The 23,926-nt window shown below is 48.1% G+C and overlaps 1 protein-coding gene across 2 annotated transcripts in view; it reads right to left on the bottom strand.

The window, feature by feature from the left end:
• LOC122542249 (cytochrome P450 2D17-like) overlaps window positions 1–23,926 on the bottom strand; it is a 46,178-nt gene that overhangs the window by 12,747 nt on the left and 9,505 nt on the right. For both annotated transcript variants that reach the window (XM_043679790.1, XM_043679789.1), the window contains exons 4-7: window positions 16,623–16,783; window positions 11,417–11,590; window positions 8,228–8,369; window positions 4,690–4,877 (exon numbers count right to left, since the gene is read on the bottom strand). In XM_043679790.1, coding sequence (XP_043535725.1) covers window positions 4,690–4,877; window positions 8,228–8,369; window positions 11,417–11,590; window positions 16,623–16,783 — 665 coding nt within the window. The remainder of the gene's footprint in view (window positions 1–4,689; window positions 4,878–8,227; window positions 8,370–11,416; window positions 11,591–16,622; window positions 16,784–23,926) is intronic.

Below are 23,926 nucleotides of genomic sequence, written 5' to 3'. Positions count from 1 at the left end.
GTGGTACGTGTATGGAATGAGCTGCCAGAGGAAGTGGTGGAGGCTGGTACAATTGCAACATTTAAGAGGCATTTGGATGGGTGTATGAATAGGAAAGGTTTGGAGGGATATGGGTCAGGTGCTGGCAGGTGGGATTATATTGGGTTGGAATATCTCGTCGGCATGGACGGGTTGGACTGAAGGGTCTGTTTCCATGCTGTACATCTCTATGACTCTATGACTCTATGACTTTGCTCTCCTTGTCTGAGGGAGAATGTTCTTGCTATTGGGGGAGTGCAGTGAAGGCTCACCAAGCTGATTCCTGGGTGGGCAGGACTGGGTTTTAAGGAGACGTTGTGGGATAAGCTGGGACGTCTTTCTCCTTGAGGGTAGGGGTGACCCTTTCAGAGGTCTATAAAATCATGAGAGGCATAGAGAAGGGAGATAGCTTACAGCTTTCCCCCATGGTAGGGCAGTCTAAAACTAGAGGGCATAGGTTGAAGGTGAGAGGGGAGAGATACAACAGGATCTAGAGGGGTAATCTTTCCACATAGAGGATGGAGAGTGTTTGGAACAGGCTGCCAGTGGTGGAGGCGAGTACAATTACATCATTCAAGAGACATTTGGACAGATACCTGAATGGGATAGGTATGCAGGGATATGCACCAAATGCAGGCAAGTAGGACTAGATTACTTGTGAAAACTGGGCGGCATGGGCCAGTTGGGCCGTAGGGCCTGTTTCCCTGCTGTAGACCTCTATGACTCTGTGGAGAAAGTGAGGACTTCATCAAATCTTGTGGTGCTGGAAAAGCACAGCCAGTCAGGCAGCATCCGAGGAGCAGGAGAGTTGATGATTTGAGCATAAGCTCTTCATCTAAGACTCTCTGACTGACTATGAGGAGAGATTAAGTGGGTTAGGATATTCACTGCAATTTCGAAGAATGAAGGGGGATCTCACAGAAACCTATAAAATTCTAACAGGATTAGTTAGATTAGATGCCGAAACTATGTTCCTAATGATGAGGAAAGTCCTGAACCAGGGGGTCAGAGTTTAAGGATAGTGTTTTTGGACTGAGATGAGGAGAAATGTCTTCACCCAGAGAGGGGTGAGCCTGTGGAATTCCCTACCACAGAAAGTGGTTGAGGCCAAAGTGTCGAAATGTTTTCAAGAAGGAAGTAGACATAGTTCTTGTGGCTAAAGGGATGAAGGGATATGGGGGGGAGGGGTCTGGATTAAGGCATTGAGCTTGATTGTCAGCCACAATCATATAGATTGGAGGGAGCAGGCCCCAGGGGTTAGAATATAGAACATTACAGCGCAGTACAGGCCCTTCGGCCCTCGATGTTGTGCCAACCTGTGGAACCAACCTGAAGCCTATCTAACCTACACTATTCCATTATCATCCATATAGAACATAGAACATAGAACATAGAACAGTACTGCTCAGAACAGGCCCTTCAGCCCACGATGTTGTGCCGACCATTGATCCTCATGTATGCACCCTCAAATTTCTGTGACCATATGCATGTCCAGCAGTCTCTTAAATGTCCCCAATGACCTTGCTTCCACAACTGCTGCTGGCAACGCATTCCATGCTCTCACAACTCTCTGTGTAAAGAACCCGTCTCTGACATCCCCTCTATACTTGGAAAAGTAGACTCCAAGGCAAGAGTGTAAAGTGGCTTGGAAAAGTAGACTCCAAGGCAAGAGTGTAAATGATCTGTGGAGCTTGTTCAAGGAACAACTATTGAGTGCCCTTGATAATTATGTACCTGTCAGGCAGGGAGGAAAGGGTCGTGCGAGGGAGCCGTGGTTTAATAAGGAATTGGAATCCCTTGTTAAATGGAAGAGGGCGGCCTACGTAAAGATGAGACGTGAAGGTTCAATTGGGGCGATTGAGAGTTATAGGGTACCATTGTCACCCCAAGCCTGGACGTGGCCCGGATCGTGTTGCGTTCGGGCCACGGAACGTTCCGGTCCCATGAGGCAGCGGCGAATGGGGCTGGACGCCGCCCGGCCCTGTCGATGGAGGGAAGGGAGATGGTGAAGAGGGTTAGGGGAGCTGGGACACTTCCCCCCCCCCCAGCCCAGCCCCGAGGAACTCCCTGGAGACCCCCTGGAGCTGGGGAACCCCGGAGTTCCAGCACAGCCACCTTTCCCAGTGTGCGGGGTACGACTCCTGAGTTGGGGAGCTGGGGGGGGGGGTGACGGGGATGGTGAGGGATCAGGAGTTATTGTATCCATGATTAACGGGGCGCCCCGTCGGTATTGGGACACTGACGCGGTACTCCCCTCTTTCAGAATTGGAAGGATCACTATCTGCGCTGGAATGTGTCCAAATATCCCGGGGTCACGACCGTCCGTTTCCGTACTGACCCGATCTGGATCCCCGACATTCTCCTGTACAACAGGTCAGCGTCGTCCAATCACAGAGCTCCCTCATGTAGAGGGAGCTTTACTCTGTATCTAACCCCCGTGCTGTCCCTGTCCCTGGGATGGGGGACAGTGTAGAGGGAGTTTTACTCTGTATCTAACCCCCGTGCTGTCCCTGTCCCTGGGATGGGGGGACAGTGTAGAGGGAGCTTTACTCTGTATCTAACCCCGTGCTGTCCCTGTCCCTGGGATCAGGGGGGACAGTGTAGAGGGAGCTTTACTCTGTATCTAACCCCGTGCTGTCCCAGTCCCTGGGATGGGGGGGACAGTGTAGAGGGAGCTTTACTCTGTATCTAACCCCGTGCTGTCCCTGTCCCTGGGATGGGGGGAACAATGTAGAGAGAGGGCTACCACAACATTGCGGGCCGAAGGGCCGGCACCGTTCAACGTTCTATCACCCTGGCCTTCCGTTTCCCATTTGCAGCGCCAGCGACGGGTTCGACTCTGCCTTCAAGACCAACGTCCTGGTGAATTCGAGCGGACACTGCACCTACATCTCTCCAGGTAGGAGTTGGCGTTGGCGTTGGCGTTGGCGTTGGCGCCCCAACATGGCCGCCCATGCCCACCCTGTCTCTGAGGTTGGGGGGGGAGGGGGGGCACATTTTCGAGATCGCCCCAACCCCCCTGCTTCGGGTGGACTGTGCTCTCCATCGACCTGCTCTGAGGTCCAACCCCCACTGAGCCTACCGACGCACAGCAGGATCCCACAAATACCCAGTGGGACCCTCCAAAGTCGGCGGTGGGGGGGGGGCGGGTTGAGTCTTTGGGTTGTACCAATTGCAGCGTGAGGGGTCTTTGGTTGTACCATTTCTGGAGAAAGGGGTCCTTGGATTGTACCACTTCCAGAGTAAGGGGTCTTTGGGTTCTACCAAATCCAGAGTAAGGGGTTACCTGGACAGTACCACCTCCAAGTACAGGGTCCTTTGTCTGTACCAACTCCAGGGTGAGTGGTATTTGGACTTTCCCAAATTCAGAGTAAGGGGTCTTGGGTTGTACCAACTCCTGAATAGGGATCTTTGCCTCACTCTCACTCGGTAAATGGTAGGACCAATGAGTAGGTGTGGGTGTGGGCTCTGCCAACTCCAGGATAAAGGGGTCTTACGTTGCAACCAGGTCCAGGGTATTTGGTTCTACCATCACCTGAGGAGAGGGGTGTGTGGGTTCTACCATCACCTGAGGAGAGGGGTGTGAGGGTTCTACCATCACCTGAGGAGAGGGGTGTGTGGGTTCTACCATCACCTGAGGAGAGGGGTGTGTGGGTTCTACCATCACCTGAGGAGAGGGGTGTGAGGGTTCTACCATCACCTGAGGAGAGGGGTGTGTGGGTTCTACCATCACCTGAGGAGGGGGGTGTGTGGGTTCTACCATCACCTGAGGAGAGGGGTGTGTGGGTTCTACCATCACCTGAGGAGAGGGGTGTGTGGGTTCTACCATCACCTGAGGAGAGGGGTGTGAGGGTTCTACCATCACCTGAGGAGAGGGGTGTGTGGGTTCTACCATCACCTGAGGAGAGGGGTGTGTGGGTTCTACCATCACCTGAGGAGAGGGGTGTGTGGGTTCTACCATCACCTGAGGAGAGGGGTGTGTGGGTTCTACCATCACCTGAGGAGAGGGGTGTGTGGGTTCTACCATCACCTGAGGAGAGGGGTGTGTGGGTTCTACCATCACCTGAGGAGAGGGGTGTGTGGGTTCTACCATCACCTGAGGAGAGGGGTGTGTGGGTTCTACCATCACCTGAGGAGAGGGGTGTGTGGGTTCTACCATCACCTGAGGAGAGGGGTGTGTGGGTTCTACCCACCACAAGATCTGATACCTGCCCCAGCTCATTTCCGAGCACCAAGTCGAGAATGGCCTCTCCCCTCGTCGGCCTGTCAATGTACTGAGTTAGGAAATCCTCCTGAACACACCTTACAAAAACAGCTCCATTCAAATCTTCTGCTCGAAGGAGGTTCCAATCAATATTGGGAAAGTTAAAGTGTCACCCATTACAACAACCATATTACGTCCACACTTTTCCAAAATCTGCCGACCTATGCTTTCTTCAATCCCCCTGCGGCTATTGGGGGGCCTGTAGTAAACCCCTAATGAGGTGACTGCTTCCTTGCTGTTCCTAATTTCCACCCATACTGACTCGGTAGGCAGATCTTCCTCGACAATGAAAGCTTCTATAGCTGTGATACCCTCTCTGATTAGTAGTGCTACACCCCCTCCTGTTTACCTACTCCAATGGTTATGTTATTCAGGGATAAGGACAGACCTAGGAAAGAGTAAATCACCTTTTTCAATGTGTATCCCATAAATTCAGTGTCTTGTGTTGTAGCATGACTGACTGAAAACGGAATAATGTTGCCAAATCTTTGAATCTCATGAATGACAGCGTTAACATATGGCATTTTGGGCCTATCGTCCAATGATGGGTCGCGGGAGCTGCCAATCACCTCGTCAATCTCCTTCTGGCAATTCTCTGTAAAGCAAAAGAGGAAAGTCAAAATAAACAACAAAAGCAGCAGTTGCTGGAGAAACTCAGCAGGTCTGACAGCAATTGATAGAAGACATTCATAGAATCCCTGCAGTGTTGAAACAGGCCATTTGCCCCATCAAGCCCACACTGACCCTCTGAAGAATAACCCACCCAGACCCATTCCCCTATCCTATTACTCTACCTTTTCCCCAGGCTAATGCACCTAACCTACACATCCCTGGACACTGTGGGCAATTTAGCATGGCCAATCCACCAAACCTGCACTTCTTTGGATTGTGGGAGGAAACTGGAGCACCCAAAGGAAACCCATACAGACACAGGGAGAATGTGCAAACATCAATGGGCAGCACGGTGGCACAGTGGTTAGCACTGCTGCCTGACAGCGCCAGAGACCCGGGTTCAATTCCCGCCTCAGGCGACTGACTGTGCAGAGTTTGCACGTTCTCCCATGTTTTAAAAAAAAATTCTCAAGGTCAAGGACCAGGCTCGCAGGAAAGTAGTCTGACACAGAACAAACAGCCAAGAGGCGAGTCTGCTAGAATATAAGTGTTTTATTCCCCGCAGGTAAATAATCTAAGTCACACAGACAGTCACCCGAGGCTGGAATAGAACCTGGCATCTGTGGAGAGAAAACAGAGTTAACGTTTCAAGTGCTGCCGACTTCATCAGAGCCTTTAGCAGCTGGGGTAAAGTGGCATTTACGTTGAAGGTATGGTTGGGTAAGGGTGGGTGGCACAAGAGGTGAGTGGAGCCCAGAGACACAGAAAGAAAATAAGAAAGAGTGAGGTAAACAAGGAGATAATGGATAGCAGACCAATGCCAGAAGAGAAGCTGAATGAGTGATAACAAGTGCTAAGAGTGGGAGGGAATGGGATCAACTATACTGAAAGCAACCCAAAACAGAAATTGCTGGAAAATCTCAGCAGGTCTGGCAGTATCTGTGGCCAATTCACCTAACCTGCACATTTTTGGACTGTGGGAGGAAACCAGAGCACCCGGAGGAAACCCACACAGACACTGGGAGAACGTGCAAACTCTACACAGTCAGTCGCCTGAGGCGGGAATTGAACCCGGGTCTCTGGCGCTGTCAGGGAGCAGTGCTAACCACTGTGCCACCATGCTGCCCATTGATGTTTGCACATTCTCCCTGTGTCTGTATGGGTTTCCTTTGGGTGCTCCAGTTTCCTCCCACAATCCAAAGAAGTGCAGGTTTGGTGGATTGGCCATGCTAAATTGCCCACAGTGTCCAGGGATGTGTAGGTTAGGTGCATTAGCCTGGGGAAAAGGTAGAGTAATAGGATAGGGGAATGGGTCTGGGTGGGTTATTCTTCAGAGGGTCAGTGTGGGCTTGATGGGGCAAATGGCCTGTTTCAACACTGCAGGGATTCTATGAATGTCTTCTATCAATTACTGTCAGACCTGAGGAAGGGTCACTGGACCTGAAACGTCAGCTCTGACTTTACAGATTCTGCCAACTTTTCCAGTAATTTCTGTTTTTGCTTCTGATTTACAGCATCCATAGTTCTTTCAGTTTTTTGTTTACATTTAATGTGAGAATGGGCCAAGGAGTAGATTTAGACTTCGGTTTTACTGTCACGTGTACTGAGGTGACAAAAGCACAGGAGGACAGTGAAAAGTGCACAATGTCGCCCACACATGACACCACCTTAGGTACAAAAACGTAAAGGGCAAGGTAGAAAGATTGAAGGAACAAAGTGAGGCCGGTGACTGTGCTAAAAGCAACCCATGTCACAACAGGGCGGGGTGTGGGGGTGGGAAAAAAAAAAATGGAAGGATGGAATTAGGCTGCAAAGTTATTAAACTAGAGACTGCAGGGTCCCCAAGTGGAAAATGAGATGTTGTTCTTCCAGCTTGCGCTGAGACTCGCTTGAACACTGTGACAGAAATGTTGACGTTGGAACGTGGTGATGCATTGAAGTGGCTGGCCACCAGAAGTTGAAGGTTATCTTTACAGACAGAACGCAGGTGTTCCGCAGAGCGGTCAGTCAGTCTGTGTTTTGACTCCCTGGTGCAGAGGAAATGACATTGTGAGCAGTGAATGCTGTAGCTCAGATTGAGTGAAGTGCAGATAAATCAGTGGAAGGTGTGTCTGGGGCCTTGGATGGTGAGTAGGAAGGAGGTAAATGGGCAGGAGTTACACTTCTGCAACTTCATGGGGAGGTGCCGTGGTTGGATGAGGATTTGTTGGGAATGGAGGAGGTGTGGACCTTAGTTATTCTGGACAGCATGTTCCCTGTGTAATACAGACAACGGAGGGGGAAGGGAATATGTGTCCGGTAGTGGCATCCCACTAGAAGAGGCAGAAATGGAAGTTTACAATCCTTTGGATGAGGAGGCTGGTGGGTGATAAATAGGGACTGGGGGACCTTGTCATTGTTGTGTTGAGTTCCTCCAGCAATTTCTGTTTTGATTTCAGATCTCCAGTGTCCACAGTTCTTCATTTTATCAAAATAAATAATTCAGGTTGCCAATTTTCCACGGCGTTCATTTGATTTTGGGGCAGATACAAACGAACGTGTATGCAATAAGAGCAGAGTAGATCTCCCCTGCTATTCAATGGGATGGGAGACCTTGTCTGTTCACAACTGGTGTGGCATGGTGGCTCAGTGATCAGCACTACTGCCCCACAGCGTCAGGGATCTGGGTTCAATTCCAGCCTCGGGCGACTGTCTGTGTGGAGTCTGCACATTCTCCTCATGTCTGTGTAGGTTTCTTCTCACAGTCTACAGATGTGCAGATTAGGGTGAATTGGCTGTGCTAAATTGCTCATAGAGTTCAGGGATGTGTCGGTTAGGTGCATTAGTCAGGGGTAAATATAGGGGAATGGATCTGAGTGGGTTACTCCTCAGAGGGTCAGTGTGGACTTGTTGGGGCGAAATGGCCTGTTTCCACACTGCAGTTATAATCGTTGATTCCCAACAATGATCTGTCCACTTCTCCCTTTGTCTCAAATATTTACATCCTGCCTTCTGAGATCGACAGCTCCAGAGTCACACAACCCCCTGAAAGGAAAGGAAAATTCTCCTTGTCTCATCACTGACTGTGAGACACTTTGGGGAGCGATCCTTGGTGTTCATGTGATGAACGCTATATACAGAGGAACCTCGATTATCATGGGCGGGTAGTATTTCATTCGGTTAATTGAATGCCGGATAACGTAGTTTAGCCAAGCATCGGGATCTTGTTGGATAATCAAGTTTGCTCCGTAAATGCAAGCCTTATTGTCAGAAAACCCGAATATCTTCAATTTATCATGTTTTGACAATCTTCGTTGGAACTCTCCTTACTTGGTGTCGGAGGCGTGTTCTTACCTTGTACATCCGGATAAGCCATCATATACAGAAGAGCCCAGCGGAGTGTGGTCATGGTGGATTCAGTGCCAGCCAGGAAGAGGTCGTAAATATTATACAGCAGGTTTCCATCCGTTAAACAAGAACCAGGGAAGTTACGCTCCTGAGGAAAGAAATGCTCTTTCTGTTCATGGCTGAGTTGGTCATTCTCATACATCAAGATTCGGAGATGCCGGTGTTGGACTGGGGTGTACAAAACCAAAAAAATCACACAACACCAGGTTATAGTCCAACAGGTTTATTTGGAAGCACTAGCTTTCGGAGCGTCGCTCCATCAGGTGGTGAAGGAGCAGCGCTCCGAAAGCTAGTGCTTCCAAGTAAACCTGTTGGACTATAACCTGGTGTTGTGTGATTCTTGGCCTCATACTTCAAGATCACAAGGTCGAATCTCACTCCAGGACTTGACCGCAAAACCTTTGCCATTAGGCAAATGCCAAATGATTAACAATAAGGAGAAGATGTTTGCTGACTGATTGTCAAGTCAACTTGCCATGGAGATAGAAATGGAGACCTGTTGGACGCACCCCCACCCTCCCCCCACCCTCCCCACCCTCCCCCAGTCTCCCAGGTAATTTTTTAAAATGTGCAAGACTTCAAAAGGAGAGGCACCAGAATAAGGTGATTGCACGCATTGGTGCCATAGGTAGAGAAAGTGATAAGGTTCCCAAGAAAGAATATAGGAAATTAGGCAGGAGGTTAAAAAGTCGATCCTCAAGGGTAATAGTCTGTGGATTACTCCCAGTGTCACATGCTGATGACAGTAGGAATAGAAGGATAGGGGAGATGAATGTGTGACTGAAGAGTTGTGCAGGAGTCAGGGATTCACATTTTTGGATCATTGGAATGTCCTCTGGGGTAGATGTGATTTGTAAAAGGTTGCACCTGAATATGAAGGGGCCTAATATACAGGCAGGGAGATTTGCTGGTGTTACTCTGGAGGCTTTAAACTAGTAAGGGGCAGGGAGTGTGGGGCACAAACAGATAGTGGGCAAACAGTTAAGTCTGAGGCTGGGGCAGATGTGAAGAGGAGCAAGTCAATTAGTGAAGACAGGCAGAGAACGAGGTAAATTAAACTGCATTTATTTCAATGCAAGAGGTCTGACAGGTAAGGCAAATGAACTCAGGGCATGGTTGGGAACATGAGACTGGGGTATTGTAACGATTATTGAAACATGGCCCAGGGATGGGCACTAGTGGCATCCTAATTTTCCAGATAGGCCCAGGAAGGATAAAAAGGGGGCAAGAAAGGAGGGGGAGTGGCATTTTTGATTAAGGATAACATCACGGCTGTACTTAGGGAGGATATTCCGGGGAGTACATCCAGGGAACTAGGACCACCATACTAGGATTGCACAATAGACTGGAGGAGAAGGTGAGGTCTGCAGATGCTGGAGATCAAAGTTGAAACTTTATTGCTGGAACAGCACAGCAGGTCAGGCAGCATCCAGGGAAGTCAATTAGTGAAGACAGGCAGAGAACGAGGTAAATTAAACCGCATTTATTTCAATGCAAGAGGTCATTGAAGGCAAATGAACTCAGGGCATGGTTGGGAACATGAGACTGGGGTATTGTAACGATTATAGAAACATGGCCCAGGGATGGGCGCTAGTGGCATCCTAATTTTCCAGATATTGATGCTATAGGAAGGATAAAAAGGGGGGGGCAAGAAAGGAGGAGGAGTGGCATTTTTGATTAAGGATAACATCACGGCTGTACTTAGGGAGGATATTCCGGGGAGTACGTCCAGGGAACTAGGACCACCATACTAGGATTGCACAATAGACTCCCTAATAGTCAGCGGGAAATTGAGAAGCAAAGTTTGTCAAGAGATTTTAGTTATCTGTAAGAATAATAGGGTTGTAGTGGTAGGGGATTTTAACTCTCCAAACATGGACTTGGACTGCTATTGTGTTATGGTCTTGGATGTGGAGGAATTTGTTAAATGTGTACAAGAAAACTTTCTGACTCAGTATATGGATGTAACTACCAGAGAAGGTCCAAAACCTGATCTCCTCTTGGAACATAAGGCAGGGCGGGTCACTGAGGTGTCAGTGGGGGAGCACTTTGGGGCCAGTGAGCATAATTCTTTTAGTTTTAAAATAGTGCTGGAAAAGGATAGGCCAGATCTAAAAGTTGAAGTTCTAAATTGGAGTAAGGCCAATTTTGTTGGTATTAGGCAAGAACGTTCAAAAGCTGACTGGGAGGGGCTATTCGCAGGTAAAGAGACGGTTGGAAATGAGATAACGAGAGTCCAGAGGCAGTATGTTCCTGTTAGGGTGAAGGGCAAGGTTAGTAGGTGTAGGGAATGCTGGAATACTATAGAAATTAAGGTTCTGGCCAAGAAAAAGGAGGAATTTTTCGGCAAGCATAGACAGCTGGGATTGAGTGAATCCTTGAGGACTATAAGTAGTAGTATACTTAAGAGGGAAATCAGGAGGGCAAAAAGTTGTCATGAGATAGCTTTGGCAAATAGGGTTAAGGCGAATCCAAAGAAATTCGACAAATACATTAAGGACAAAAGAGTAACCAGGGAGGGTCTAGGGTCCCTTAAAAATCAACGAGGGTCATCTATGTGTGGAACCGCTGGAGATGGGTGAGGTACTAACTGAGTATTTTTTGTCAGTATCTACTGTGGAGAAGATGGGTACAGGGTCTGGGCAAACTCACACTGTGTGAGAGACCCCCCTCCTCCCTGTCCCCTCAGCTCTCCAGCTTTTCCCTCCATTCTCTGAGCCTGCAGGATCAACCTCTGATCACCATGAAGCAAAAAGGATTCTTGGGATGGCGGTGGCAGTGTCCCTGCCTCTGAGCTTGGAGTCTCAAGCTTAAGTCCCACCTTGAAATATTTAGAATTCCATGGAGATCCTTTATGGTAATGACTCTGCCTTCAAACTAAACTGGAAACAAAAAGAAAGGTCACTCAGTGCCTTTCCCAAAGATCATTCTTTGTTCCCCCACTTTGGTTCCCAGTTCCTGACTGGAGGCCATTCTTCCAGCACCCCCCCCCCTCTGACTTTCCCCCCCGATCTGGAGGCCTGGGCAGTCACACAGACTTCCCCTCCCTCCACCCTAGGGATGATTCTGCACGATCCAAATCTCAAAGCATACTATTCTAATGGACAGCAAGATTGCTTTTGGGACTGTGCTCACCTTCTCCATTTCCAGCAGGTAGGCATCAATGAAATCACGGATCCTTTCAGCATCCAGTGAGACTTTGTGCTGCTGAATGAAATCCTGGAGAATAGCTTCAATTTGAACCTTGTTTTCAAAGATCCTCTGATGAGGCCCTGGGAAACGATGGAAGTTGGGAACTGCAGCACATACCTAAGCAGGAAACACAGGATCAGTTTCTCTTCAATTGCAAAGATGACGTCTGAGGTTTTAATACCCAGCAATGCAGTTTCAAGAGGTTGATGCGCCCCTGAGGTAAGACTGGGTTTTATTGGCGATGTGCATGTTAGTGCGTATGGAGAAACTGAGGACTGTAGATGCTGGTGAGCCAGACTCAAGAACGGTGGTGCTGGAAAAGCACAGCCGGTCAGACAGCATCTGAGGAGCAGGAGAGTCGACGTTTTGGGCATAAGTCCTCCAGCTCCCTGGATGCTGCCTGACCTGCTGTGCTTTTCCAGCACCACCCTTATCGACTATGCTTGTGTGTGCAATTGTTTGCATATGTGTGTGTGTGTGTGCATGCACATGTGTATTTGTGTCCATGTGTATGTGTGTGTGCATGTTCGTGTGTGTGTAAACACATGTATATGCATATATGTGTGTGCGCATGTGTGTCATGTGTAAATGTGCACATGTTTACATGTGTGCATGTGTATGTTTGCGTGCATGTACTTGCATGTTCCAGTGTGTGTGCATATTTGTGTGTGTAAACACGTGTATATGCATGTGTTTGTGTATGCATGTGCATGTGCATGTTTGCATGTATGTACTTGCATGTTCCAGTGTGTGCATGTGCATGTTTGTGCAGGCACATGTATCCATGTGCATGTGTATATGTGTTTGTGTAAATGTGTGTGTTTGTATGTTAAACTGTGTGGTTTGAACTGCAATGGAGATAAGGGAGGTGATGGCCTAGTGGTATCATCACTGGACTTGCTACTGCAGGAATCTCACATAATGTTCCTGGGACCCTGCCTCAAATCCTATCACAGCGTTTGTTGTAAAAACCCATCTGGTTCACTAATGTCCTTACCTGGTCTGGTCTACATGTGACTCCAGACCCACAGCAATGTGGTTGACTCTTAATTGCCCTCTGGGTAAATAGGGATGGGCAATAAACACTGGTCTAGCCAGTGACATTCTTATCCCATGAATGAATAAAAAATGTACAAAAGTTTTTCCTCGGGGAGTCCAAAACTAGAGAGCATAGGTTTAAGGTGAGAGGGGAAAGATATAAAAGATTAGATTAGATTAGATTCCCTACAGGGTGGAAACAGGCCCTTCGGCCCAACAGGTCCACACTGACCCTCCGAAGAGTGGGAATTGAACCCAGGTCCCTGGCACTGTGAGGCAGCAGTGCTAACCACTGACTCACTGTGCTGTAAAAGGGAACTAAGAAGTAACTTTTTCATGCAGATGATGTGTGTGTGTGTGCGTGTATGTGTAGAATGAGCTGCCAGAGGAAGTGGTGGAGGCTGGTACAATGACAACATTTAAAAGGCATCTGGATGAGCACATGAATCGGAAGGATTTCGAGGGATATGGGCTGGAAAATGGGGCTAGATTAATTTCGGAATCTGGTTGGCATGGACGAATTGGACTGGAGGGTCTGTTTCTGTGCTTTACAATTCTATGACTCTGCAGTAGTTATGTGATCTCCATCCTACTGCTCACACTCTGTAGACAGACATCTTCAAACTTCACTTCAATAACATCCTGGTAGGGAACACACCACTGTGCCGATCACAGTGGCAAAGTGCCACAATTGTAAGCTATCGCTGCAAAACAAAAGAAAATGAAGATCACGCTGAAAACATTTCTTCAGAGAAAATTGCTGCTGCTTTCCCTCCACCAGCTCCTTTCCAAACGACTAAGGTTAAGAGGCACAACTGGGAAGAAATCTTCCACGCGCAGTGGCAGAAAAATGCAAGAGCTGAAGGTTTGTTCAGCAAAGATAATACAAGTCGTTACATTTTTATCACTGCTAGGAAGGGACTGTTAAATACATAAAAGAAATCTATAAAAGAAATCGAAAAGAAGATTGCGAGAGGTTTTGTTTAGATATCTAAGTGGGAAGAGAGAGATTGGATTTGAGACCGCCGGAAAACAAGGTTGGGGAAGCACGTATTTGAGCTATAAGGAGAGGCTGAACAGGCTGGGGCTGTTTTCCCTGGAGCATCGGAGGCTGAGGGGTGACCTTATAGAGGTTTACAAAATTATGAGAGGCATGGATAGGATAAATAGACAAAGTCTTTTCTCTGGGGTGGGGGAGTTCAGAACTAGAGGGCATAGGTTGAGGGTGAGAGGGGAAAGATATAAAAGAGACCCAAGGGGCAACTTTTTCACGCAGAGGGTGGTACGTGTATGGAATGAGCTGCCAGAGGAAGTGGTGGAGGCTGGTAAAATTACAACATTTAAAAGGCATCTGGATGGGTATATGAATAGGAAGGGTTTGGAGGGATATGGGCCGGGTGCTGGCAGATGGGACTAGATTGGGTTGGGATATCTGGTTGGCATGGACGGGTTGGATCGAAGGGTCTGTTTCTATGCTCTACATGGGGGAGCAAAGACATTGCGGAGGAACTGAAAGGTAGTTTGGTGTCCTCCACCATCTTCATGGTGGAGGACACCATCAGCAGACCAGCACTTCTAGAAAGTAAGTGGGGGGTACAGAGGTGAGTGTAGGGACCATTGTTAAGGAGAAGGTGCTGGGTAAGCTAAAAGGTCTGAAGGTGGATAAATCACCTGGAACAGATGGGCCACTCTCCAGAGTTCTGCAAGACATAGCTGACAAGGTTGTAGGGGCATTGGAGGTGGTCATTCAGGAATCTCTGGAGTCGGTAGCGGGGGTGGGAGGGGCACAGAGGACTAGAAATCCATTACTAAGGATGAAAAGTGTTTGTGATATAAGGATTGGTTGAGGACTCTGAGTCGGGACTCAATGGAGTTGAGAAGGATGAGGGGGTTTCTGTTTGAAAGTTACTGAATGCTGTGGGGCCTGGATAGTGAACAGGGTGGACTTGGGCTGGATGTTTCCATGAGCAGGAGGGATGAGGATCCAAGAGAACAGCCTCCGAGTGGAGGAACGATCCTTTAGAACTGTGGTGAGGAGGAGTTTCTTCAGTCAGAGGGTGGTGAACTTATGTTACTCATTGCCGCAATAACTCAGGCCAAGTCACTGAGTGCATTTAAGGCAGGGATAGTAAGGTTCTTGATGAGTAAAGGGATCAAAGTTCATGGGGAGAAGGCAGGACAATGAGGCTGAGAAACATATCAGCCTTGGTGGGTCAGACCCGATGGGTCAAATGGCCTAATTCTGCTCCTATACCTTATGGTCTCATGGAATGAAGACTGCGTCAAGCCAAGATGAAGGGTCAGAGAGACACTGGTGTTTAGTGCACCTTCAGAGACCCATGTGAAGTGCTTGACACGGGTCAATCCAAAAGTGAAGCCTTTGAAAGCAAGGTTAAGACGACATGATGGCAACTTATCTGAGAGGGCAGGTTACCTTGCAAGTCTATTTTAACAAGACAAATTACGGTCTAGTTATCCAGGTCATGGTAAATTTTCAAGAAAGTGGCACTCATCTCAACCAATCAAAACTTGGACTGTCAACTCTTAACATGCCAAAAGGATTGCAGTACGCTGAACCATTGAGTGTGGAACAGGTTGTGCAGGGGCGGAGTGATATGTTCACCATGGTCTTCCAGGAAAGCATAATCTCAAAGTAAATAAGAACACAAGACCAATTCAGAATCCATTCAGGAAAGTTACAGCCCCAACCTGAACGATAAGATCAAAGAGCCAGAAAAGAGGGAGTCATCAAAATAGAGACAACTCTATTAGTCCTGCATATCTGTGTGACAGAGGCAGAGAAAGAGATCAGGTCAAAGCTTGGCCCCGCCCACAAGGGAGCAGGAAGCTGATCGAAAGCCTTCAGGAAGGGTCAAATCTCCAATCAGGCCCCAGAAGGAGATTAACATGTAACACTGGATTTCCCATCACCAATCCACCTCACCTTCACACCCCTGGACACTATGAGCAATTTCCCATGGCTAATCCACCTAAGCTGCACATCTTGTTGACTGTGGGAGGAAACCCACGCAGACACGGGGAGAATGTGCAAACTCCACACAGACAGTTGCCTGAGGCAGGAATTGAACCCGGGTCTCTGGTGCTGTGCCACCGTGCTGCCCACAAAGGAGAGGATAATTCCTCACGCGAGACAACTAGAATGAGAGGTCATAATATTAGGATAAGGGATAGCAAATTGAAAACAGACATGAGGAGAAAGTACTTCTCTCAACGCGTCCTGAATCTGTGGAATTCACTCCCCCAGTGCGCATTGGATGCTGTGACGCTGAGTAAATTGAAGGAGGAACTAGACAGATTTTTAATGAGTCATTGATTGTAGGGCTATGGGGAGTCGGCAGAAAAGTGGAGTTGAGGGCTAAATGAGACCAGCCATGATTGTATTAAATGGCAATGCACACTCAAGGGGCTGAATGACCTACTCCTGCTCCTAGTTCTCACGTTCGTATTCTTGCTGTGGTTCAATTTGGGTCAGCATCCCAGAACATGCGCATGCCACCAACACTTCTATAAGTAGCACAAGCTACATTAGCCGTGGAGGTGGTGGTCCAGTAATGGGAACTGGAGTGACACTCCAGTCCCAGAATCGCCGAATAAGCCACTTCCTGCATGGACTGACGTAAACAAAGAATAGATTACATTTACCCAATAATTTACAGCCAATGAAAGTAAGTACCTTTGAAGTGTAGTTACTGATCTACTAATTTGCAGACAACAAACTTCCAGAAACTGGCATTGTGATAATGACAAGGTAATCTGTTTTTATGTTGCTTACCGCAGGGTTAATAATGGTCAGAATAACATGAAGGAGTGCTCCTATGATAAGGTGGCAGGTCCCAAATAGCACTCAACATAGCACCAGAGGATCCTACATTCATCTGCTGAACCAGCTTGGGAGGACACAATGTGGAGGTGCCGGTGCTGGACTGGGGTAGACAAAGATGGGGATAGTCTAACACCTGAATGACAGTACCTTTGACAGTGCAGCACACCTTCAGTACTCCCACATGCGCACAGGCTTTTGTACGTCCATCGTGAGGTAGTGTTCTCTCATTCCTGAACATAAAGAGTTGATAAACATTAAGACAGTTACCATTGCCCAGAATCCTCCCTGAAGTTTCAGAGCCTCATCGAACAACGCGACAAGTCTCATGAATTTCCTGTCCTGGTAATGGAAACGCTCGCCGAAGATGACTTTGCAGGTCACATTGGAAACCGCACTGGTGATGATGGCCTGGGGATCAAAGGAAGACCCTACACAAGAACACAGAAGGTTAATCAATGTGATTTAGCCAAGGGTTGCATTTTTATTTTCAGTTCTCCATCCAAACACAGCTGGAGCGTCATCACTAGCATGAGGGTGGCACGGTGGCTCAGTGGTTATCACTGCTGCCTCACAGCGCCAGCGACAGGGATTCGATTCCCACCTCGGGTGATGTCTGTTTGGAGTCTCCACATTCTCCTCGTGTCTGCGTGGGTTTCCCTCCCACTGTCCAAAGGTGTCAGATTAGGAGGATGGGAAATTGCCCCAGAGATGTGCAGGCTAGGTGGGTTAGCAATGAAAAAAACAGGGGTGGGTTTGGGTGGGATGCTCTTTGGAGAGTCAGTGTGGACCTGATGGGCCAAATGACCTTTTTTCACCTTTTAGTGACCCTATGATAAGGAGGCAGGTCCCAAATCCTCTTGAATCCACCACAGCTGGAAGGGGGATCAAACCTCATGCTGTTTCCACCACTCTGATCCAGACTGAGGCAGAATCCATACAGTGTGGAAGGAGGCCCTTCAGCCCAACAAGTCCACAATGACTCTTTGAAGAGTATAACATCCAAACCCATTCCTCTACATTTACCCCTGACTAATGCACCTACCTACACATACCTCAACACCATGGGCAATTGAGCATGGTCAGTTCACCTGACCGGCACATCTTTGGTCTGTGGGTGGAAACCGGAGCACCCGGAGGAAACCCACACAGACACGGTGAGAATGTGCAAACTCCACACAGTCGCCCGAGATGGGAATTGAACCCAGGTCCCTGGGCGCTGTGAGGCAGTCGTGCTGACCACTGAGCCACCGTGCCACCCCAAAGGGTAAGCAGCAACTACGCTACCACCCCCATCGAACACCATCGCCCCCACCAACTCCAAGGAGCTGCTATAGCAGCCTACATGTTTACTTGCATGTTGTGGTGTGTAGTTAAGGATAAGGATGTTATGTCTCCTGGTCATTATGCAGTATACCTTTAAAAGACCCATCTGGGATATAATCTCTGTTAGCAGAGCATGCGGCCTGACAGTATAAAGTTCTCTAGGTCCACTTGAAGCATAACATGCTGGTGGGAAACATGCTATTGTTTGTAACTACACAGCCCAGGCATTAAAGGGCCTGAAACTGCAATATGTGTATTACACACTCAGGAGTTGCAATAAACCTGTCAAATCTTTCAATACCATGATGCCCACACCAAGTTCCTACATTACGGGAGCTAATAGAATTATTACCACATCTAACTGGAGACAAAGCCTGCTCCGAAGTGGCAGATTAGCAGAGGGTCCAGTTTCTTTCTACCACATGGCTGACCGGGACCTCTCCTATTCTTCTTGCCTTTTTACTATTCATGATGGGATGAGGGCATCACTGGCTGGACCAGCATTTATCGCCCATCCCTAGTTGCCCCTTGAAAAGGTGGCGGTGAGCTGCCTTCTTGAACCGCTGATGTCCCTGCACTATGGGTTCACTCACAATGCCCTGAGGGAGGGAATTCCAGGATTTTGACTCAGTGACAGTGAAGGAACGGTGATATATTTCCAATTCAGGAGGGTGAGTGGCTTGGACGGTAACTTGCTGGGGGTGTTCTCAAGTTTCTGCTGCCCTTGTCCTTCTAGACTGAAGTGGTCGTGGGTTTGGAAGGTGCTGTCTGAGAATCTTTGGTGAGTTTCTGCAAGGCATCTTGTAGATAGTACACACTGCTGCTACTGAGCGTCGGAGGTGGAGGGAGTGGATGCTTGTGGATGTGATGCCAATTAAATGGGGCTGCTTTGTCCTGGATGGTGTCAAGCTTCTTGAGTGTTGTTGGAGCTGCACCCATCCAGGCAAGTGGGGAGTATTCCATCACACTCCTGACTTGTGCCTTGTAGATGGTGAACAGGCTTTGAGGAGTCAGGAGGTGAGTTACTCACTGCGGAATTCCTAGCCTCTGACCTGCTCTTGTAGCCACTGTGTTTATGTGGCTAGTAGAGTTCATTTTAGTTTCTGGTCCATTGTACCCACAGGATATCGATGGGGAAAGGGTATTCAATGTTGGTCATGCCATCAAATGTCAAAGGGCAACATCTGATTCTCCCCTGGTCAGAGATGGTCACTGCCTTGCACACATGAATGCTATTTGTTGAGTTTTTGAATGAGAAATGAACCCAGAATATCTGGCTCAAAACCTTTCTATTGTTCAAATATAACAACTCAGACCAATGTCGAGATTGTGGTGCTGGAAAAGCACAGCAGGTCAGGCAGTGTCCTAGGAGCAGGAGAATCAACGTTTCGGGCAAAAGTTCTTCATCAGGAATGAGCTCATTCCTGATGAAGGGCTTCTGCCCGAAACGTCGATTCTCCTGCTCCTCGGATGCTGCCTGACCTGCTGTGCTTTTCCAGCAACACACTCTCAACTCTGACCCCGGCCTCTGCAGTCCTCACTTTCGCCTAACATGGACCAGTGCCCTAACTCCATCTAATGACCTTGCTTCTGCAACCAATAGGTTGCCAAGGGGTTGAAATGGCTTTTAATTCTTTCAACATCATTGTAAATTCTTCAATCTTTTGCAATGAAGCTCCCCTTGAATTGCCCTCTTCCCTTTCAATTAGCTTTGCCAATTGTTTCAGATGCATTTGGAAACAAGTGACCTCTTTTAGAATTATTTTACCAAAGTCAGTCTGAGTTTATGGTGGATTCGTCAGGACTTCCAGATTGATCAGTTATATTATACAAATGAAAGCTGCAGGCTAAAACAACTGGGAAGTTTTTCTTATTTGTATAGAAGTGCCAATGACAACTTCACAGAGTGATTTGAGTGAAATTAGAAGCATAGAGTGTAAGGAAAATATCAGAAACATTGCTGTTTGCCACCACTCTTTGTTACAAGGTATATTCCTGGGAATATTTCTTGGAGAATACATTCTTGGATATTACCAGCTTTTTAATAATGTTGCTAACTGATTAATTCACCACATATTGAACCAAAAAAGAGATCCGTCGGGGAAAATGCATTATTCTTAATGGTTCACTGCTTGAAAACTCAGGTCTTTATACATCCACAGAACAGTGGAAATAAAAATTTGCCCGTGAATAGATCCTGTCTGTGGGTTATTGGCCAAAGTCATCAAATGTGCACTGAGTCAGCAAGTCATGTCTTAGAATCCCCACAGTGTGGAAGCAGTCCATTCAGCCCATCAAGCCCACACCAATCCTCCGAACAGTCTCCCACCTAGACCTACCCCATACCCTATCCCTGCTGTGGTTCTGTTCGCCGAGCTGGAAGTTTTGTTGCAAAAGTTTCGTCCCCTGTCTAGGTGACATCCTCAGTGCTTGGGAGCCTCTTGTGAAGCGCTTCTGTGGTGTTTCCTCCGGCTTTTATAGTGGCCTGTCCCTGCCGCTTCCGGTTGTCAGTTTCAGCTGTCCGCTGTAGTGGCCGGTATATTGGGTCCAGGTCGATGTGTTTGTTGATGGAGTTTGTGGATGAGTGCCATGCTTCTAGGAATTCCCTGGCTGTTCTTTGTTTCGCTTGCCTATAATGGTAGTGTTGTCCCAGTCAAATTCATGTTGCTTGTCGTCTGCGTGTGTGGCTACTAGGGATAGCTGGTCGTGTCGTTTCGTGGCTAGTTGATGTTCGTGGATGCGGATCGCTAGCTGTCTTCCTGTTTGTCCTATATAGTGTTTTGTGCAGTCCTTGCATGGAATTTTGTACACTACATTAGTTTGTACACTACATTACATCCATCAACAAACACATAGACCTGGACCCAATATACCGGCCACTACAGCGACAGCTGAAACTGACAACCGGAAGCGGCAGGGACAGGCCACTATAAATGCCGGAGGAAACACCACAGAAGCGCTTCACAGGAGGCTCCCAAGCACTGAGGATGTCACCTAGACAGGGGACGAAACGTTTGCAACAAAAACTTCCAGCTCGGCGAATAGAACCACAGCAACGAGCACCCGAGCTACAAATCTTCTCACAAACTTTGAACCCTATCCCTGTAACCCTGTATTTCCCATGGCTACTCACCGAGCCTTGAAATCCCGGGAGAAAGTGAGGGCTGCAGATGCTGGAGATCAGAGCTGAAAATGTGTTGCTGGAAAAGCGCAGCAGGTCAGGCAGCATCCAAGGATCAGGAGAATCGACGTTTAGGGCATAAGCCCTTCTTCGGGAATGAGGAAAGTATGTCCAGCAGGCTAAGATAAAAGGTAGGGAGGAGGGACTTGGGGGAGGGGCTTTGGAAATGCGATAGGCGGAGGGAGGTCAAGGTGAGGGCGATAGGCCGGAGTGGGGTGGGCGCAGAGAGGTCAGGAAGATGCATCTGCTCCCAGGAGGACCAGTTCCAAAACCGTACAACCCAGATGGCCTCCTTCTTCAAGGACCGCAATTTCCCGCCAGATGTAGTCGACGATGCCCTCCACCGCATCTCTTCCACTTCCCGCTCCTCCGCCCTTGAGCCACGCCCCTCCAACCGCCATCAGGACAGAACCCCACTGGTCCTCACCTACCACCCCACCAACCTCCATGTACAACGTATCAACCGCCGTCATTTCCGCCACCTCCAAACGGACCCCACCACCAGTGATATGTTTCCCTCCCCACCCTCCCCTGTCAGCGTTCCGAAAAGACCACTCCCTCCGTGACTCCCTCGTGGCGTGGATCGGTACCTGGGACTACGATGTTGTGGCCATCACGGAAACGTGGATAGATGTGGGACAGGAATGGCTGTTGGAGGTTCCTGCTTACAGGTGTTTCAGTAAGATTAGGGAGGGTGGGAAAAAAGGAGGGGGGGTGGCATTGCTAATTACAAATGGTATAACGGCTGCAGAAAGGAAGTTTGAGGGGGATCTGCCTCTGGAGGTAGGATGGGCTGAAGTCAGAAATAGGAAAGGTGCAGTCACCTTGTTGGGTGTTTACTATAGGCCCCCCAATAGCAGCAGAGATGTGGAGAAACAGATTGGGAAACAGATTTTGGAAAGGTGCAGGGTCGTAGTCATGGGCGACTTCAACTTCCCAAATATTGATTGGAAGCTCTTTAGATCAAGTAGATTGGATGGGGCGGTGTTTGTGCAGTGTGTCCAGGAAGCTTTTCTAACGCAGTATGTAGATTGTACAACCAGAGGGGAGGGCATATTGGATTTGATACTCGGTAATGAACCGGGACAAGTGGTGGGCTTGTTAGTGGGTGAACATTTTGGTGATGGTGACCACAATTCTGTGACTTTCACCTTGGTTATGGAGAGAGATAGGTGCGCACAACAAGGTAGATTTTATAATTGGGGGAAGGGAAATTACGATGCTGTAAGGCAGGATTTGAGGAGCATACGTTGGGAGCATAGGCTGTCAGGGAAGGATGTGGTGGAAATGTGGAACTTGTACAAAGAGCAGATACGACGTGTCCATGAAATGTATGTACCTATCAGGCAGGAAAGAAATGGTCATGTGAGGGAGCCTTGGTTGACGAGAGAGGTTGAAGGTCTGGTAAAGAGGAAGAAGGAGGCATACATAAGGTTGAGGAAACAGGATTCAGACAGAGTAGTGGAGGGATACAGGATAGCTAGAAGGGACCTGAAGAAAGGGATTAGGAGAGCTAAGAGAGGGCATGAAAAATCGTTGGCGGATAGGATCAAGGATAACCCCAAGGCATTTTATGCGTATGTGAGAAACCAGAGAATGACGAGAACGAGGGTAGGTCCGATCAAGGACAGTAGTGGGAGACTGTGTATTGAGTCGGAAGAGATAGGAGAGGTCTTGAACAAGTACTTCTCTACAGTATTTACGAACGAGAGGGACCGTATTGTAGAAGAGGAGAGTGTGAAATGGACTGGTAAGCTAGAAGAGATACCTGTTAGGAAGGAAGATGTGTTGGACATTTTGAACAACTTGAGGATAGACAAGTCCCCCGGGCCTGACGGGATATATCCTAGGATTATGTGGGAAGCAAGAGAGGAAATTGCAGAGCCGTTGGCAATGATCTTCTCGTCTTCACTGGCAAAGGGGGTGGTACCAGGGGACTGGAGAGTAGCGAATGTTGTGCCCCAGTTCAAAAAAGGGAATAGGGATAACCCCGGGAATTACAGGCCTGTTAGTCTTACTTCTGTGGTAGGCAAAATAATGAAAAGGGTACTGAGGGATAGGATTTATGAGTATCTGGAAAGACACTGCTTGATTAGGGACAGCCAGCACGGATTTGTGAAGGGTAGGTCTTACCTTACAAGTCTTATTGAATTCTTCGAGGAGGTGACCAAACATGTGGATGAGGGTAGAGCAGTGGATGTAGTAAACATGGATTTTAGTAAGGCATTTGATAAGGTTCCCCATGGTAGGCTTATGCGGAAAGTCAGGAGGCACGGGATAGAGGGAAATTTGGCCAATTGGATAGAAAACTGGCTAACCGGTCGAAGGCAGAGAGTGGTGGTAGATGGTAAATACTCAGCCTGGAGCCCAGTTACAAGTGGAGTTCCGCAGCAATCAGTTCTAGGTCCTCTGCTGTTTGTAATTTTTATTAATGACTTAGATGAGGGAGTCGAAGGATGGGTCAGTAAATTTGCAGATGATACGAAGATAGGTGGAGTTGTGGACAGTGAGGAGGGCTGTTGTCGGCTGCAGAGGGACTTAGATATGATGCAGAGCTGGGCTGAGGAGTGGCAGATGGAGTTCAACCCTGCCAAGTGTGAGGTTGACCATTTTGGAAGAACAAATAAGAATGCGGAATACAGGGTTAATGGTAGGGCTCTTAGTCAGGTGGAGGAACAGAGGGATCTTGGGGTCTATGTACATAGATCTTTGAAGGTTGCCACTCAGGTGGATAGAGTTTGTAAGAAGGCCTATGGAGTATTATCGTTCATTAGCAGAGAGATTGAATTCAAGAGTCGTGAAGTGATGTTGCAGCTGTACAGGACTTTGGTTAGGCCACAGTTGGAGTACTAAGTGCAGTTCTGGTCGCCTCACTTTAGGAAAGATGTGGAAGCTTTGGAGAGGGTGCAGAGAAGATTTACCAGGATGTTGCCTGGAATGGAGAGGAAGTCGTACGAGGATAGGTTGAGAGTTCTCGGCCTTTTCTCGTTGGAACGGCGAAGGATGAGGGGTGACTTGACAGAGGTTTATAAGATGATCAGAGGAATAGATAGAGGAGACAGTCAGA

The sequence above is a fragment of the Chiloscyllium plagiosum genome, chromosome 39, assembly GCF_004010195.1.
Source record: "Chiloscyllium plagiosum isolate BGI_BamShark_2017 chromosome 39, ASM401019v2, whole genome shotgun sequence".
NCBI classification, from domain to species: Eukaryota; Metazoa; Chordata; class Chondrichthyes; order Orectolobiformes; family Hemiscylliidae; genus Chiloscyllium; species Chiloscyllium plagiosum.
The sequence above is the reverse complement of the archived record's forward strand: the minus strand, read 5'-3'. Positions and strand labels throughout refer to the sequence as shown.